The 16,864-nt window shown below is 47.7% G+C and overlaps 1 protein-coding gene across 22 annotated transcripts in view; it reads left to right on the top strand.

Annotated features, from left to right (window-relative positions):
• Window positions 1–16,864, top strand: part of ZMYND8 (zinc finger MYND-type containing 8) — a 141,950-nt gene that overhangs the window by 22,022 nt on the left and 103,064 nt on the right. For 4 of the 22 annotated variants that reach the window (XM_012742931.3, XM_012742947.3, XM_012742932.3 and 1 more), the window contains exons 1-2: window positions 4,382–4,749; window positions 12,670–12,740. In XM_012742931.3, coding sequence (XP_012598385.2) covers window positions 4,721–4,749; window positions 12,670–12,740 — 100 coding nt within the window. In that variant the 5' untranslated portion in view covers window positions 4,382–4,720. The other 18 variants (XM_012742934.3, XM_012742951.3, XM_012742949.3 and 15 more) reach the window with 13 other exon arrangements.

Raw genomic sequence — 16,864 nt, forward strand, 5'->3', positions numbered from 1 at the left:
AGACATTTTGCACTGGATGGTTCCTTGCTGTGGGGGGCTGTCCTTTGCATGTGGGATGTTTTGCAGCGACCCTGGTCTTCACCCGGTAGATGCCAATAGCGTGGATCGTCCAGTTGTGACAATGCAAAAGTCTCCAGGCACTGCTCAAGGTCCCCTGGTGGGGGGCAAACTCACCTCTGGTTTCAAGGAATATAAAAGCCTAATTTTAGGGATGGCAAAGTGCTCGCCTTGACACCTTGTTGGAGGTGTGCAGGCAGAGAGGAACCTTCTCGGCCTCAGTCTGTAATGAAGGGGCTTGAATGAGTCTAATCCAGAAGTCTCCCAGCTCCATTATGCTGGGCTTAGAACCCGCCTCAAAAGGGTCAACCTCCTAAAAGAGGACACAGGCCACACAGTTGCTGTTTGTAGATTTTAGCCTCATTGTTTCTGCTGTGTTCATTGTTTCTGTGTTCTGCTTTGTTTTTGTTTCTTTAGAGGCAGGTGAAGGTACAAAGTTTAGGGATATGAAGTCATAACTGCATTGGAAAAGTGTGATCTCTGGCACTTGCCAGCTGTGTGACCTTGGGCAGCTCACTTCACGTCTCTGGGCCTCGTTCCAGGTTTCTAACAATACTCCCTACCTCATGGAATCAGTCTCCATAAAGCACTGATTTGGTAGTAGCTGCTGGGACTGCTCATTGCTGTGGGGCTTTGAGAAGAGCCACTGAACGGATCTCTAGGTGGAGGCCTGCAACATTCTGTTTTCTTTATTTCCTACTTATCTGCCACATTCCATCAAGCCCAGGGGCCGTTAGTAGGCCTGCCCCAGGCTTCCTTTAAAATCTGTGTTCCTCCCAGGGTTCCATCTGCCGCCATACTTTTGTCTCTGTCCCCAGCCGAATTGCCATTTTCCAGATAACCCCAGACCTACCCGAATGCCAGTAGCATTCCTCAAACAGAGCAGAGCTGCCAGAATAAGCCAGCGGCTTCCTGCTCTTTGCCCCAGAAAACATTTCTAGTGATCAAGTGATCAGAGGGAGGAAGGGAGGGAGGGGAGGATGCTGCAGCTGCTTATGCAACAAGCTTTAATCCCAGGTTTAAATCTACCGAGCACCAGCGGCATATTTCATTTCCTCATCAGGTTGTGGAGCGAACTGCACGCGAGATCCGACCCACCAGCCCCACAGTCCTGCTTGTTCTCCCCAAAGCAACATCCGCGGAAACAAACAGTATCCATATGGTCCGGTGCCCACACAGCTGGGGGGGGACACAGGCTGGTCAGCTGTGGCCTCTGTCCCTTGTCCCCCCATGTGGTCTCCCTGTACAGGTTTCCACCCCCAGGAAAGGCAGGCCCCTCCCTTCTGGTTAGGCCCAGGCCTGTTGTCCTGACTGCAGGGCCTTTGTCTGGCCGGGTGGCCATGGAGTTGTCCCTCCCTGCATCTTGCCTGGGCAGCCCTAACAACAGCTATAAAGTCAGGGCCCTGCCCTTGCAGCGTGGCGTGTTTGGATTCCTGGCTCTGTCCTGAGTCTGTTTGATGTAAGATTCCCAGCCAGGAGGAATTTATGTACACGCAGTGGGCATCTGTTGTCCGTGGGGGAGAGGGGGTTGCAGGGAGGACAAGCCATCAGCTCCTTGTTTTCTTTGTGGGAACAGTGTGGGACACGAAGGCCCACAAGTCCTAATTTTAGGAGGAGAGGGGAGACTTTATTGCTCCATAGTTTTCCCTCCTGGCATATGGCCTCGTCAGCTCTGCAAGCCTTCTGCAGCCTCTGAAGAATGGTGTTTATTTAGCGTCTGTTGTTCCAGCTTGCTGTTTTAAGAAATCTCATTAATTAAAGCACCTTGTCTTTTAAAAAAAGGAGGAGGAAAGAAAGCAAGCTTGGACATTTTAAGGTTCTTTTCGATTTGCCTTTTCTTTCTCTGGGCACAGACCAACTACAAAGGCAGCTTTGGGGAGGAAACAGGCAAAGACCTCCTAATACTATGGAAATGGGTAGAATTATAAGCAGCTCCGAACAACTAGTTAATATTTTACTGGGGAGCAGCGCCAGAGATGGGGGCCCGAGGGGAGCGGGTGCCAGGCGTAGCTGTGTGTGAAATAGCTGTTCCATCTGCCTTAGGGGACGACAGGGAGCCGTCCTCCGTGGGAAGGAATGGAAGCAGGAAGCCTCGTGAGGCTCGTGGGATTTGCCTGCCCCCCGCGGAGGGCCGGTTCCCCAAGCACACACGGGGCGACTGTGGCGGGGAGGCTAACCTGCGGGTGTAGGCCTGACTAATAATGGGGCTTCTTGTTCCCTCGCCCAGCGGGCCCTGTCTCTCCCTCCCTCCGGATTTCAATGGCTCCCCAGCCCGAGAGGCACTGCCTGTGCCCTGGATTCAGAAGGTACACGCCTCCTTGGGAAGCAAAGGCGAGAGACAGCGGCTCCTCTCTCTCTTTCTGCATCTGCCGGGAGAGCTGCAGCTGGTATTTTTCCACAGGCCTTTTCTGCGATCTCAGGGCCTAGTTTTTTCCCAGCCGGCCCCGAGTCCGAGAGAGGGTTAACAGGCAGGAAGCCGAAGGCATCGCAGACTAATACGGAAGTCAGATTTTTGTTTAACTGACAGGTTTAGCAGGCCTCGCGGTGGGGGAGGGGCCGGGAAGTTGGTAGATCCAGGCATGTGGCCTGCTAGGAGCGCATTTGGCCTTTCTTAGGGTAAGGACCGAGAGGGGCCCCCCTTGGCATCTTGGCAGGGAGGCAGGAACCCGTTTTGGTTTTCCTTTGAGGACTGCCCGAGGGGGGCGAGAGGCTGATGGCTCCCTGGCCTGCTTTTCCAGGAGGCATTTTGACAATGACTATGCAAACTTGACCACTCTGCTCCCCTCCTCCCCTGAGCCGCGCGACTCCTCCTGGCTGGGGGAGCCAGGCTGCTGTGTGCGGCGCTGCTGGGGCCTCCTGCGCCGGTGGGGAAGCCCAGCTCCTCAGAGGCCTGCCCCAGGCCCTGCTGCTCGCCCCCTGGCCTCCTCCCTGGGCTCCCGCGCCCCAGCCTGCCCTTCCCCTTGGGCAGCCACGCTGCTGGCTGCTCTGGAAGAGGGCGAGCCTTCCTCCCGAGAAAGGGGCCGCTTCTGCGGGGGCAGGCGAGGGCGAGCCCTGCAGCCCACCCCAGAAACCCTCTTCCCAGGGCTGTCCGGGCCTCAGGCTTTGCTGGAGCAGGTCAGGCTGGCTGCACTGGTTTGCCCGTGCCGGGAAATCTAGCCAGGGTGTGGGAGAAGTGCGTGCGGGGGCCCTTTTCCCAAGTTTTTCTTGCTGCAAAAGGCCTAGCTTAGCCTGTCTTTTTCTATGCACAGGATGGCTCTTGCTCACCCGAGCCTCACAAAGATAATCGCTCAGGAAGTGTTTCAGCCAATCCGGGGCGGCTTTACACTCGGATTTGCCGGGGCAGCCAATCGGGGATGAGCTTTTATTAGGCGGCCAGATCATCAGCCGAAGTGCCAAACCCTTTTTCTGTGAGAACTAGGAGCCTGTCCTCCATGTTTTATAAGTATTGACATTACACAGTGTTAACAATGCATCCACAGAGGTAAGCTCGACTTTTTAACCATCTTTTTCCCCCCTCCCTCTGAGACATCCGAATTGTGGGCGAGCAGTGTGATTTCTCTGCGGCTGGCCGTGCCACACTCACCCCCAGAGCACTTATGTTAACTTGGAACTGTTTAGAGAGAATTTTTTGCTTTCTTGGGTCACATGGCTAAGTAGCCATTAGCCATAGCTTGATTTTGCAAACTGGCAAGGGCCTGGCACACCTTTTCTTCCACCAGGGCATGGTGTTTTCTGGAATAGTTTGAAGCTAGATCCTGGTATGCCAAAAAAGAAGCTTTTTTCCCCCCTCTTTCTCCTTTTTTTCCCCCCTTCCCTCTCTCTTCTTCTCTCTCTCTCTCTCTCTCTCTGAGCAGTCTCCCCCTTCCCTGCACTATTGTCTTCTCTTGTGCCACATGCCTGCTGGGGGAAGAAAATGGAAGGTAAGGAGCAGGCAGGCTCCTCCCCAAGGAGAGCTCATGGCAGACAGCAGAGCAGGCAAGTCGGCCTCTCCAGAGAGGTTCTGGGAAGTCTGGACTAAGTTCTGACAAGAGAGGACGTGTGTTTGCAAAAGAACCCAGCCCTCAGCAGAGCATGCTAAGGGGAGAGTCTGGCTCCTGGGCCTAGGTGGGTGGTGGTGCGTGTACATGGTCTTTTCTCATCCTGCAGGGCTTCTTCACTTGAAACTACATTGTTCAGCCTTTTTCCTGACTTGGGCTGATACAGAGTGTTCTTCTGCAAGCCAGCCTACAGCCAGCAGATGTTTCTGAAAGTGTTTTCTAGGCTTTGGAGGAAGTTTTTGGAGTAGGGATGGGGATTAAGGGGTGGTGGTGGTGGGGGAGAGATCTTGGACAACATCCTGCAAACAAAAATCTGAGGACTCTTTGAATCCCTCAGCTTTCTACTCTTGCATGATTTCAATGAACTTATGTTATCTTTTATCCTTGTTTTCATTTTCTTACCACCCCCCCCCTTTTTACATTGTATCCTCTGTCCTGTGTGACAGAGTGCAGAGGAAATAAAATCATGGCTGTGGCTCATGACAGCATTCCATAGTGAGTTGTTGGGTTGTGGTGTTGTTGTTCTGTGTGTTTTTAATAATTCCATGTAACTGTTTTAAAAAAAATTTCCTTTTTGATCAAGTCCCAAATCTGCCAGCCTGTTCTCTCTTCCTAACTGTGGAAAAATGAGACGGTTGCTTGAACATTTTGTTGGGTAAGTAAAGCAATCCATTTCCTCTGTGACCATGCAGAAAGAGTTTTGCGAACATTTGGGGTCTGTTTGTAATAGGGGGTCTCTGCTACAGCAGTTGGGGGCTTCTTTTGCAGGAACAAAATAAGGGCTTTTAAAAGAGTGTCTTGATTTTAGGTGACTGTTTGAATCCACTGTTTTTCCTGATAACCTGCAGCTAGGATTGAAGATTACACTTCCTGTTTACCCTCAGCCAGGGGAGAAATGTTCAGTTCATTGTGACTTGACTCTGGACCTTTAATGGGGTTTGTCTGGTTATTGGAACTGTGGGTAGGTGATCTGCCTGTGAAATGTAATGAAACTGCTTGTTCTTAGAGGCACAGAGCCCTAGAAGCATTGGTGGGGGAGGAGCTGGTGGTGGTGGTGTGTGTTGGGGGTGGTGGTGTCAGTACTTATGTTTTAGGATATAGCATGAAGCCTCATCTACCACCAAACTCTGGTTTGATTTAGGACTCACTGACCAACAGATGCAGCCTTTTTCCAAGCCTGACCCACACACCTGTATGCACGCTAGCCTTACGTATGATTTATTCCTCACTTTTTTACATTTCCCCTGATGTCTGAATGCTATAGCTAGAATTTAAAAGTGGAAAAAGTAGACTCTTGTTTAGCATTACCTTCAGAATTTCCCTGGAAGTTCACTACATAAATTTCCAGCTTGGAGACCAATCCGGCATGACTGTAAAAGCTGGAAATATGTTCAGTTGCTGTGTTATGCCAACTTTGTGGAATCAGTAATCTGTTTTCTTTTAAAGTAGTGTCCAGCAACCCACCTTTTGAGACCACTTGGAAAAAGGCTCGTTTAATCAGGAGGAATGTACCGAATTCTAAGTTGAGAAAAGTCTGTGTAAGGCAGGCCAGCTTCTTGGAGTAAAAGTGCAGGCAGTTAATGATGTTATATACTGAAAACTAAACAGTGCCTCTACCCCACACAAATAAGTTCGGATACTCAACTATTTCTTTGTTCTTATCTCCTTTCGGTAAATGGAAATTATATATTGAGGTTCTTGTGGCCTTCCTAGAAGCAATATCTAATCACAAGACTCCTGGTTTGGTGCCTTCAACGTTTGCATAATACTGTGTTTGTTGGGCTGGAAGGGAACTTAAGGGCAAGGCATTTGTCCTCTAAAAGCTTTCATTAAAATGGCTCCCACAGGTTTGGAAAGCCAAGTTCTGTTTTCCAATGTGTAGCCCCAGCAAGTTCCCTGCCCTGGACCAAGCTAGCCACTTTTCCTCTGGTACTGTGGCCACCACCAAACATGGGTCTGTAAAAAGTTAATTGGTCTCAAAGTAGCATTATTGTCCAGTTTCACTAAAGGAGGGGAAATAAATGTCTGCATTGCAGCAGAACTAGGTAGGGGACAACAGCAGTGCTGGCTCACAGAGCAGCCCAATGGGTCTCCTCTGTGTAGCTTTTGAACCAATAGACTTGGATGAAAGGTTAAAGATTGACAATTGCAGTGGCTGAACTGAGAATGGGCCTTCTGGAAATTTCTACCATCTTTGTTCCTTTTAGGAAAAGCAGATCTGCCAAGCTGAAGAGTCTCCTACATTCTGTTCCTAGGGCATCTCCCCTCCCCCCTTTCTTTTTCTCATCAAGGTAGAATGTTCTCTTCTGCCACGTTTGTAAATTGCACAGGGGGGAACAGAACATTGGGCTGTTTTCCTTTTTCCTTCTGCCGCCTGAGTCCCCAAAGAGGATGCACAGCTGCAAGGAACAAACACAGACACACTGGAGCTTTTGATTCCTCTTTTTTTTTTTTTTTTCCTTCAAGACCCTCCAGGATGGATTCACTTTCTGCTTTGGGAAATTAAGTGGCGTTCACGTGGGGGAGGGGGAGTAACTGCTTTTATTAGCTCCAGAAAGTGGTCAGTGTTCAGTCTGTAACTAGGAATTAATTATATATAATCACTCCGTAAACTTTCTACAGAGTTTTTCTAATTGCTGAGCATGAACATAGTTAGCCCGCTGGAGCCAAGTCCAGTTACTTTTATAATTAACAGCTCAAAGATTTGAGTCAGAAAGAAAGAAACAATGGGGCCTCTTGGATTATAAATTAGGGATGAAAACAATAGCTTTTTTTCCTTTCTTTCTTGTAACCCCTTTTCTTTTAAACAAAACATTCCCCCTTTTCTTTCCCTGGGAGAAATGGTGGGGAAACTGCATCAGGTCTTAAATAGGGGAAGGGGAAAACACTTGCGGGGTGACAGTCCCCTAGAAAACCCTGAAGGCAAAGGTAGGTCTTTAAAAGTCCAGCCACTTCCAATATGTGATCTCTTTGTTTCTTTTGCCTTCTTTCCCCTTCTCTCTCCTGTGGCAGAGGCAACAGACATTTGTCAGCCTGGGAGCCCTAGATCTAGCTTTGCCTCTAGCTGACCCTGAAAAGAAAGATACATTCATAGGGGCCTTCGCCACCCCACAGCAGAGATTTAAAAAGGGAATAATTTTAGAGGCCCTTTGGTTGCTGTTAAAATGCAAAAATGAGTGAGGACTCACCCTTGGCTTCAGGTTGCTGAGACTGTGGTTGCCCTTCCCCCTCCCGCTCTCCTTGCAGACAAACAGGCAGTGGCCACGCCAGCTCCACAGCCAGTGGCTGCCACCCCTCACCCTCCTCACGATTGCCTACCTACGGGCCGGCACAGGGCCAGTAGCCGGTCCTTGCCCTGGCATGGCCTTGGGCACTGTGCCCTCTTTTCTCCCCTGAAGCTAAAAAGCAGTCACCTTGAAAAACTCCCCACTCCCAGCACCAGAGGAGTTCTGAGGCCAGTTCTCAGACCTGTAACAGTAAATTACATTATTCACCATGAGGCTGTTAGTTTGGCCTCTAAAGTGGGTTTTGCGAAACCCATTGTTAATTCTCAGGGTTCTGTTGGGAGTGGACAAAAATCTAATTTGTGAGTATCCTGTGCATTGGATAGGGGAATGTTTCACTTGTGTTTTCTCCTCTGCAGGCTGGGATTGTCTTTCCTTGATGTTAACTGTCTTAGGACTGGCTGCTTCAGAGGGCTGGGTGTTTGGTGGCTGTTTTCAGGCTTATAAACAGCCCTTTTATTTTACCTTGGCCTCAGACTGAGGTGCAGCCCTTTAGCTTGGCTTTTCAGATGCCTGCTGTTCTTGAAGCACTTTCATTTTACCTAGCTTGTTTTTTGGTATGGATGCAAAGCTGGTTTCTAATAAGACCGAGAAGGGGGAACAGGCTTCCTCTCCACCCCCCACACCACCCCAGCCTGCTCCCTTGGAACATTTTTGTGTTTGCACAGACACCTGTCTGTCTGCATTTTATGCCACGGGGCTGCAGAATTCCTAACCTTCTACCCACCTAATTTGAGGGCATTGAGGCCTCATCACAGAGCCTCATGTGGAAGGCTCGGATCTAAAAGGGAAGAGGCTTTTCCTTGGAACCTGTGACTTCACAAACTCTCCTTGTCATTGCAGATTTTTTTTTTAAGCTTCTAAACGTTGGGTTGTTGGTATCCCTTGGTTGAGCTTTTCCTAGTTCTGATATTTAGGAAGGTGGCTTTGAAACTAGCAGGGCTGCTTAAACAAGAGCTACAGCTATTGAACAAACTGCTACCATTTTAGCTTCAATACAGGAATGAGGCAGTGTTGCCAGACGCCATTTTAAGAATCCTGCATAAATAGCTTAGCTACCGATGACTCTGCCTGTTTTAGGTGAGTGCTTATATAAAGCTGCTCTGCTAACCATTCCCTCCCCCCCTCCCAAATTTCTTAAAAAATTAATTGCAGATTTAGGGAAGCATGGTTTTTTATTTTGATGTTAACTATTTTGTTATCTGGAAGAGGAAGATGTTATGCCTTGGGGTTAAGTATTTCTTATAGCCTGGATCATTCTGGTATTTTGAATGAAAGTAAAAACCAGAAAAAGTCCTTTCGAATGATGCATGATTCTTGAATTGCTGTGAAATGATCCTCATCTCGAGAACCAGAGTCTTGTGCATGTTGGTTATATATTCTAGATGGGTTTAGATATTCTTCGTTAGAAGTCAGTAGGGGCATGGGGCACTTGGGGAATAGAAATATCTGGGCATTGTGCATCCAGGCATTTTTCTTAAACTAGATGCTTTCTCTTTTTTTTCTCTCTCTCTCTCTTTTACAAGTGTTGGGGATGAGATTCCTGGGAATTACGGACCAGCCTTGAGTCCTCAGAATTAATAATCAGAAGGCTTAAAGCATCCTGGAGGTGCAGCAGTTCATCTGCAACTTTTAATTGCTCTTTTTTCAGTGCATGCAGGATAAGAAGTAAGCATAAGCTTTCTTGGTCATGCACTGGGGGAGAAATCTTCATTCTTTTTGCTACTAGATGGGATGGTCTTGGTTGTGTTTGCAGGCACTGTTATTTCTTCTTCAAATTGCCTGAAATGTGTCAGTTTGTGAAATCCACAGGCAAGTGACTTGGGTACATGTGAGTGTAAGTGGTGGTGGTAGTGTATACAATGTATGTAACTAGTTGATACTGTATTTTCCTCTTGGGGCGAGAGGCTGTTGTTTGGTTTTCAGCTAATTTTTACCCATTTCTTTAGGGGGGAGGGGAGTCTAGTCTTCTCAACAGACCTTTAAAGAAAAAAAAAAGTAACAGTTTGAAACAAGGGCTTGTTTGTCTCATTGTTTTTGATTTAAACTATCAGGGATGCTGGAAGCTAGTACATATGGAAGGAGAGAACCTGTCTATTTTCTAAGACCTTAATGTGTTAATGATAGAAGTTCAAAGTATTTTTTGCAGATGCATTTGCTTTTTCTTTTTAAGAATTATTATTTGACTTTTTTATTCTCTCCTAAGTGACTGAATAGTTCTTAATCTAAATTGCCCAAGATTTGTGGGACGTTCAGACAGGTACAAATCTTTTGTCGCTACCACTTTTGATGTAATATTCATAGTTTTTTCCCCCAATAACATACTAGTTCTTAACACTAAACCAGAAAAAGGAGGGGGGGGGGTGGGCAGAGAGAGAGAGAGAGAGAGAGAGATTAGTGGTATAGAAAAAAGGAAGTCCCTTTAGATGTGGCTATTCAGAATGACTAATTTTGCATTCTGGTCTTTGCTTTTGTAAACGAAGTTTTTTTTTTCCCCCATCTTCTTCTAATGCATAGACGCTGCAGTTTCCTTTAGTCAAATACAAGATTGTGTGTGTGCACGCATGTGGCTGCATGCATGCATGTAGGTGCACGGGTTCCTTTTGAAAGGATGGCTTGCTGATCTGTGAAAAAGATGGTTTTCTTAAATTGTTGTGCTTAAAATCCTGGGCTATAAAGTGGTGGTGCTATTGCTAAAGTTAGGTGATAATGGTGCCCACTTGTATAATACTTGGAAAGATAAAACAGCTTAACTTTTTCCTCCCTCTCTCTTCTCCAGAATTATCTTAAACTCAGCAGCAAATAAGCCACCACATAACTAGTTTGCATTTTCTTCGCCTCTCAGCATTCCTGCCTGAAGTATTCAGCTCCTCTAGGCTGTTACAAGCCAAATAATTGTTCTCCTGAATGCAGCCTTCCCCCAAGATCAATACACCTTTGAATGTTTTCATCGCTGCAGAAATCCTTCAAGTGGGTTTTTTTGGCTCGGTTATGCATAATTGTTTCCTTCACCACTGTACGTTTTGGTTGGATCACAGATTAGCATTTTTTCTACCACTGAAAATATGGGATTGGTTTCAAAAAGTTTAGGATTTCACATACTTTATGCTAAAGAGGGAAACAGAATTCGAGTTGCTAGAAAGATCAAGGTTGCTATTTGTTCTTTTGAAGTTAACCATCTACCCATCTCTGAGGGCTGGATGGGGCATTTTGTTCAAATTTATTTCCAATCACTCCAAGCAAGAACCCATCAACAGCATCCAGTTGGATGACCTGTGTATGTTCCAGGCAGAGTGTGGCGTTCCTGAGTTGAGAATGTTTTCCTCTTAAATTGCAGTAGAAAGTATTAGTGCTAAAATCACCTCCAATAAATCGCTGTTGTATTATTGCATATAAGTGAAGTGTTTAAATTTAGCAGGAATTTAAATTTCTTCTGATGAAAACCTTTTGTGACAACATGTCAGTTGTTTCTTTGGTGATTTTTTTTTTTTTTTTTTTGGTCATAGGCTTTTGCTGTGTAAATGAAATTGTTGACGGGCTCAGTATTAGAATGTTAAATGTGTTAGTATTGTGATTTAAACCCTAATTACCTTCCTTTCTTCTCTCTGCTGGGATTAGTTAAGTGTGAGGCCTCCAAGCTCATAATTTAATTCTGGGGCATAATCTTCCTTTCTCCCTAGCTCCCATCCTGAATCCTCTTCCCCAACCAACGTGGAAGTCTCCCAAACACATCTCCATCTTACGCTGGGGTTCAGGTTCCAGGCCTGAGGCTGCTTTTTTGGACTTGTCTTTTTTTTTTTTTTTTTTTTTTTGAGATAGAGTCTCACTCTGTTGCCCAGGCTAGAGTGAGTGCCTTGGCATCAGCCTCGCTCACAGCAACCTCAATCTCTTGGGCTCAAGCGATCCTCCTGCCTCAGCCTCCTGAGTAGCTGGGACTACAGGCATGCGCCACCATGCTCGGCTAATTTTTTGTGTATATATTTTTAGTTGGTCAATTAATTTCTTTCTATTTTTAGTAGAGACGGGGTCTTGCTCTTGCTCAGGCTGGTTTCGAGCTCCTGACCTCGAGCCATCCGCCTGCCTCGGCCTCCTAGAGTGCTAGGATTACAGATGTGAGCCACCACGCCCGGCCTGGACTTGTCTTTTGCCTCATTGCAGTGCCAGACCGTGGAACACAGATGGGACATTCTCTCTTCCTCAGCTTCCTTCTTCCTGTCCTGGCTTTGAGTCTTCCACATGGAAAATTCCATCCATATCAGTTGGTGATGCACCCATTTCTTCCCGTGGAACCAGTCTGATGGAATTGCATCTAGAGCAATTGCTCAGATTCCTGTCACTTCAGTCGCAGCCTGAATGTTTTGGAAAGCTCTAGCACCTCGCATGATTTGCATCTATAAAAGCAGAGCTTCATTTCTTCCTTTGGCTTAGCTTGCAAGGGGAAGATCTGAAGCGATCTGCTCTCTGTTCATCCCAAGTTCCAGCCCAGAGGGGAAGAAAGTTCTGGATGATAGACCCTCCTAGCAGAGGAACCTGCTTTATTCACTTTTCTCTCCAACCCTCAACTCTCAGCCTCGTGTCCTTTAAATAATCCTTCTTCTTTCCACTTTTGTGGTGGGGGATAACTGGTCACAGGTGATAGCAAGCCCTGTCTGTTACAGAGAGGAAACATTCATGGGGTGGAAGTGTGGAGACCCCAGTCTTAATTATTGGGATAAATGCTTCTAGGTTAAATGTTTTAAGACCAGGTTTTTAGCTTCTTGCCTGGGCATATTTTCCTGCTTTGTAATTTAACCTATATCTTTTTTTCATGTTCCTGCCTCATTGGGAAAATTGTAAGATTTAGAGGGGAGGTCTGGGAAATACTCTTTGCCTTGAAGAATTGAGAGATCAGAAGTCTGGGTACCCTGCAGCACACCTCCGGCCTGCCTGCCTTCGAACCCTGTGTTAACAGTGAGAAACTTGTTTATTCGAAGGCTGGGCTCTCATTGGCCCACAGGGGTAGATTGTAATTGTGTGTCTAAAAAAATGCCTTTTGCATCCCCCAGTAGCATGGCAACTGGAATAGTAATTTGACTTAAAAAAAGGAACAACCTTGTGTTTTTTAAAAAAACTGCTTTAGGAGTCTTAACTCTTTGTTGAAATCAGGTGTGGGTTTCTTCCTCCCCAAGCCCTGGACAAGGATGGGGGAATGTCTGCAAGGTGGGTTTGTTGCTAGAACTTTTCAAATAGCTGCCCCCAGGGGGCAAGTTCTCAGCCTACCTAAACATGAACATTAATTTGCTCTGTTTCAGCTTGGCCGAAGAGGAAATAAAAACAGAACAGGAGGTGGTAGAGGGCATGGATATCTCTACTCGCTCCAAAGGTGAGTAACAATCTTGTATCATCTATTGAAGAGCTAAGGAGGAAATTGGAATTTCTTTTTTGTTGTTGTAGAGCAGTGGAGTGTGGCTCTCTGAGCTGACGCTGCAACTCTCGTCGGATTTTGCATGTAGGACCTTTGATGGATGAACCTAATTTATGGAGAAATCTCCTCCTTTTGATTTTCTTTCCCTTGCGTGTCTGTGTAGGTGTACTGACTTGTCGGCAATCGTCCTGACGGTAAATTTTACTGGTGTGTCATGACAGAGGGCGGGCTGGCTACCTCTCCACAGGGTGACTTTCAAGAGTCAGAATTTAAATGAAGCATGTTCTGGAAGCAACCGGGAGTCTCCAGCTGCTGCTGGTTTTCTGATTGTAACAACGGGCCTCTTTGGAATGAAATCGAAGAAGTGGGATGTAGTCAGCCCATTTCATTGGAAAACGGTGGTCTTGGGTTAGAGCTAACAAGGAAATGCAGGGCTTTCTGGAATCCTGGGGCCGGTGTTTGCATTTATTTCAAAATTTAGCAAATTAGAGCAAACACAGTTTATGTTTTTATTCAGAAGCCTGTAGGAGTTTTCTAGTTGAGGGATTGGTACTTTGCATTTGGTCTGTGTGACAGAGATTTTATGAGGCTTCCCAAAAGGAAGCAGTTGCTCACTTTTGCCTTCAGGGTGCTTTTAAAAATGAGCTACTGGAGTATTTTTCATATCTTTGGTTGATGAAAAGGCTCATCTCCAAACTTAATGTTGTGCCGAGGAGTTTTTATTCCTCCAGCAAGTCAGTGAGTGCCTGCTCTGCCCACACAGCCCAGTGCTCAGGGTTGCGAGAAAGGAGGAAAAGGCTAGAAGAGGGGGTTGTTGCAGACCTTCGGGAAGGAGGGTCTGATCTAGCTAGAGTGTCGCAAAAAGCGCCTCCTTAAAGGCGTCTGAAGCATAAAGTGTTTTGAGGGATTTTGTAAGACAGCGTGTCATTTGGGACAAGAGCTGGGGGTCACATGATCAGGGCTGTGACCTTGGACGCCACTGCTCCCTGGCAGGGCTGGAGAGGAGGCACACTCAGGGGAAGGCCAGGCTGCCTGGGGAGCTGGCTGGGGAGCCGGAGGGGGGTGGAGCGGGCGGGCCAGAGGGCTGAACCCGCCTCACGGCAGGAGGTTCTAGTACCCAGATGGTGAGGAGAGCCCTGGGGGACTTTTGAGCAAGGAAGGTGCCTTCACACAGAGGTGCTTTGAGACCGTGGATGATGAGGGAAGCATATGCCACTCCACCATCCTGGGCCCTTGATGTGGTCAGAATTGATTGTGGTCCAGTAGGAAATGGGACAGAATGGAGAATGAGAGAGCCCAGAGAGAGGGGGCCGGGAGGGGCGGGTCTTGTCCTCGTTCTGCCACTCAGTCTCCTCTGGGGGCCTGGACACCCTGTCTCTGTCCCTCTGTTTTCTTATCTGGGAAATGGGGTCTTGGGTTAGGTTCTGTCTAAGATTCCTTCCATTTTGGCTTGTAAAAATAGCACTTGCTGACAGTATTTACGAAGGCTCGTGCTCTTACGGGAACTTTCTCTTGCTGAACTCTGATCCCCTTACGGGGTAGGCGTCCTTCCCACTTTGCAGATGAGGAAACTTGTGTCTCACGGGCAGTGAGTGGCAGGATTGCGCCGAGAGCTGCTTCCTTCCTGGACATGCCTGTGATGCCACGTAGCCCCGTTGCGGAGACTTTTCCAGAAGGGTCAGTCAGGGATGGTCACCCTGCCCTGCTCAAGCCACACCTGTGCGTGGAGACCTCTCTCCTCATCTTCCTCTGTGCCCTCTGCATGCTCCTAGCCCTTCACCGGGTGGCAGCCCTCTCTGCTGCCTGAAGCACGACCACTCTGGGTGACCGTCGTCCCTTCTCTCATCTGCCCCACTTCCGTCCTCTGCCCACAGCAGCCAGGGCGATCCTACAAAGCGTGGGTCAGACCCTGTGTCATTTTGCCAGCTCCTTCCAGTGACCTGAACTAAGCTCAGGTCTGAAGTCACTCTGGCCCGCCTGCCTCCCCGGCCCGCCCGCTTCACCTCCGTGTCCTTTGAGACCTTCGGTTCACCTTGTCCCACTTCTCCCCTGACTCCGCTTGGCCGCCGCCTCTGTTCCTCCTCGGAGTCCCCCCGCGCGTCCTTTGCCCTAGGGCCGGCTGCCTGTTCTCGTTGCTCAGCTCGGCTCAGGCGTTGTCTCCTCAGACAGGCTTTTGGTGGCCACCTGGTCTGAAGGAGTCATTCCATCATTTTTTTACTGTGTTTTTAAAAACAACCTTTTGGGGTTGTTTCAGATTTTCAGCAAAGTTGTGAAGATAGTGCTGAGAGTCCCGTGTCAGCGTCCCCTGTTACTGCCATCCTGCATTCGTATGGCACATTTCTCATGGTTAAGTAATCGATAGGGGTGTGTTATTGATACCACTGTACTTCATGCAGATTTCCTTGCCTTTTCCACTAGGATATCACCTTACGTTTAGTTGTCGTGTCTACTTAGGCTCCTCTCGACTGTGATAGTTTCTCAGACTCTTCTTGTTTCTGATGACCTTGACAGTTTCTGGGGAGTACTGGCCAGGTGTTTTGTAGAGTGTCGCAGTTGGGATTTGTTTGATGTATTTCTCACGATGAGACTGTGTGGTGTGATGGGCTTTGGGGTGGAAGACCACAGAGGTAAATTGCTGTTTTCATTTCATCGTATCAAAGGCATGTGGGCTCTGTCCCTGCTGATGTTGATTTTTAAGAAAAAATTTTTTTTGGAGATAGAGTCTCGCTTTGTTGCCCAGGCTAGAGTGAGTGCTGTGGCGTCAGCATAGCTCACAGCAACCTCAAACTCCTGGCTCAAGCAATCCTGCTGCCTCAGCCTCCCGAGTAGCTGGGACTACAGGCATGAGCCACCATGCCCGGCTAATTTTTTCTATGTATATTAGTTGGCCAATTAGTTTCTTTCTATTTATAGTAGAGACAGGGTCTCCCTCTTGCTCAGGCTGGTTTCAAACCCCTGACCTTGAGCAATCCAACCGCCTCGGCCTTCCAGAGAGCTAGGATTACAGGCGTGAGCCACTGCGCCCAGTATATTCCTTGTTTTTTAAGAATTGTTTTTTCTCCTGCCCTTGGACATCACCGTACTATGCTCTTTGGAAGGACGTCACGGTGCGAGGCCCACGCCACATGTAAGGAGTGAGGGGTTGTGCTCCACCCCCTGGAGGGCAGAGTACCCACGTACATTGTTTGGAATTCTTCTGTACGGGGCATTTGTCTCTGCTGGACTCGAGGGCAGTTATGATCCAATACTGCCAGCTCTTCCCATCGGCCATTGTGTCCCCTGACAGTCCCCATCACTGTGGGGTTTGTTTGTTTCTTTACTTGCTGAGCACATTCTTCTTTCTGGCACTGTAAGATGTCCCAGGCTCATCCTTTATGAGTTCTGCCTTGGTCCTAGAATCAGCCATTTCTCCAGCGACTCTGGTTTCTCTTGTTGCAGAATGTATTAGAATCCAAGATCTGGGCACTAGGTGTGCTCATCGCTACTGGGGTGTGTTTGGTTCTAGGTTCTCTCAGTCGACAGAGCAAGGGAACGTGTATGCTCCTGTGCTTATCTGTGAGCATTTCCACGTGTGTCTCAATTAGCTCAGCACGAGCTTATGCACTTGTCTCCAGCTCTTATCCTTTATCGCATGGATCGTTCTAGACTTCTCTCCTTGCTTACCTGACCTCCCACCCCACCAGTAAGAAAGCTGGCTCCCACCATCCTTCATTTATTTGCGATTTTCTGGTACATTTTTACCTGATCTGCAGCGTACAGCTGGATGCACTTTAACACACGTATGCACTCCTGGGACCATGACCCAGATCAAGATAATTGAACATTTCCAGCATCCAGAAGGTTCCTTGATCACTCTGATTTTGTTCGTAGCCCTTGTCAGGACCTTGTACTTTCTTACTTGTTTTGTTGCTCTGTCAGTGGAGGTTCTTCCTCCTATTTGTTTTTTTGTGTTTTTTTTTGAGATGGGGTCTTGCTCAGTTGTCAGACTGGAGTGCAGTGGCTCTTCACAGGCACAGCCGTAGTGCAGTGCATCCTCCTGGCCTCAAGTGGTCTCCCCCCATGGGCCCACGAGCATCTAGGAC

This window comes from Microcebus murinus, chromosome 16 (genome assembly GCF_040939455.1).
Source record: "Microcebus murinus isolate Inina chromosome 16, M.murinus_Inina_mat1.0, whole genome shotgun sequence".
In the NCBI taxonomy this organism is placed as follows: domain Eukaryota; kingdom Metazoa; phylum Chordata; class Mammalia; order Primates; family Cheirogaleidae; genus Microcebus; species Microcebus murinus.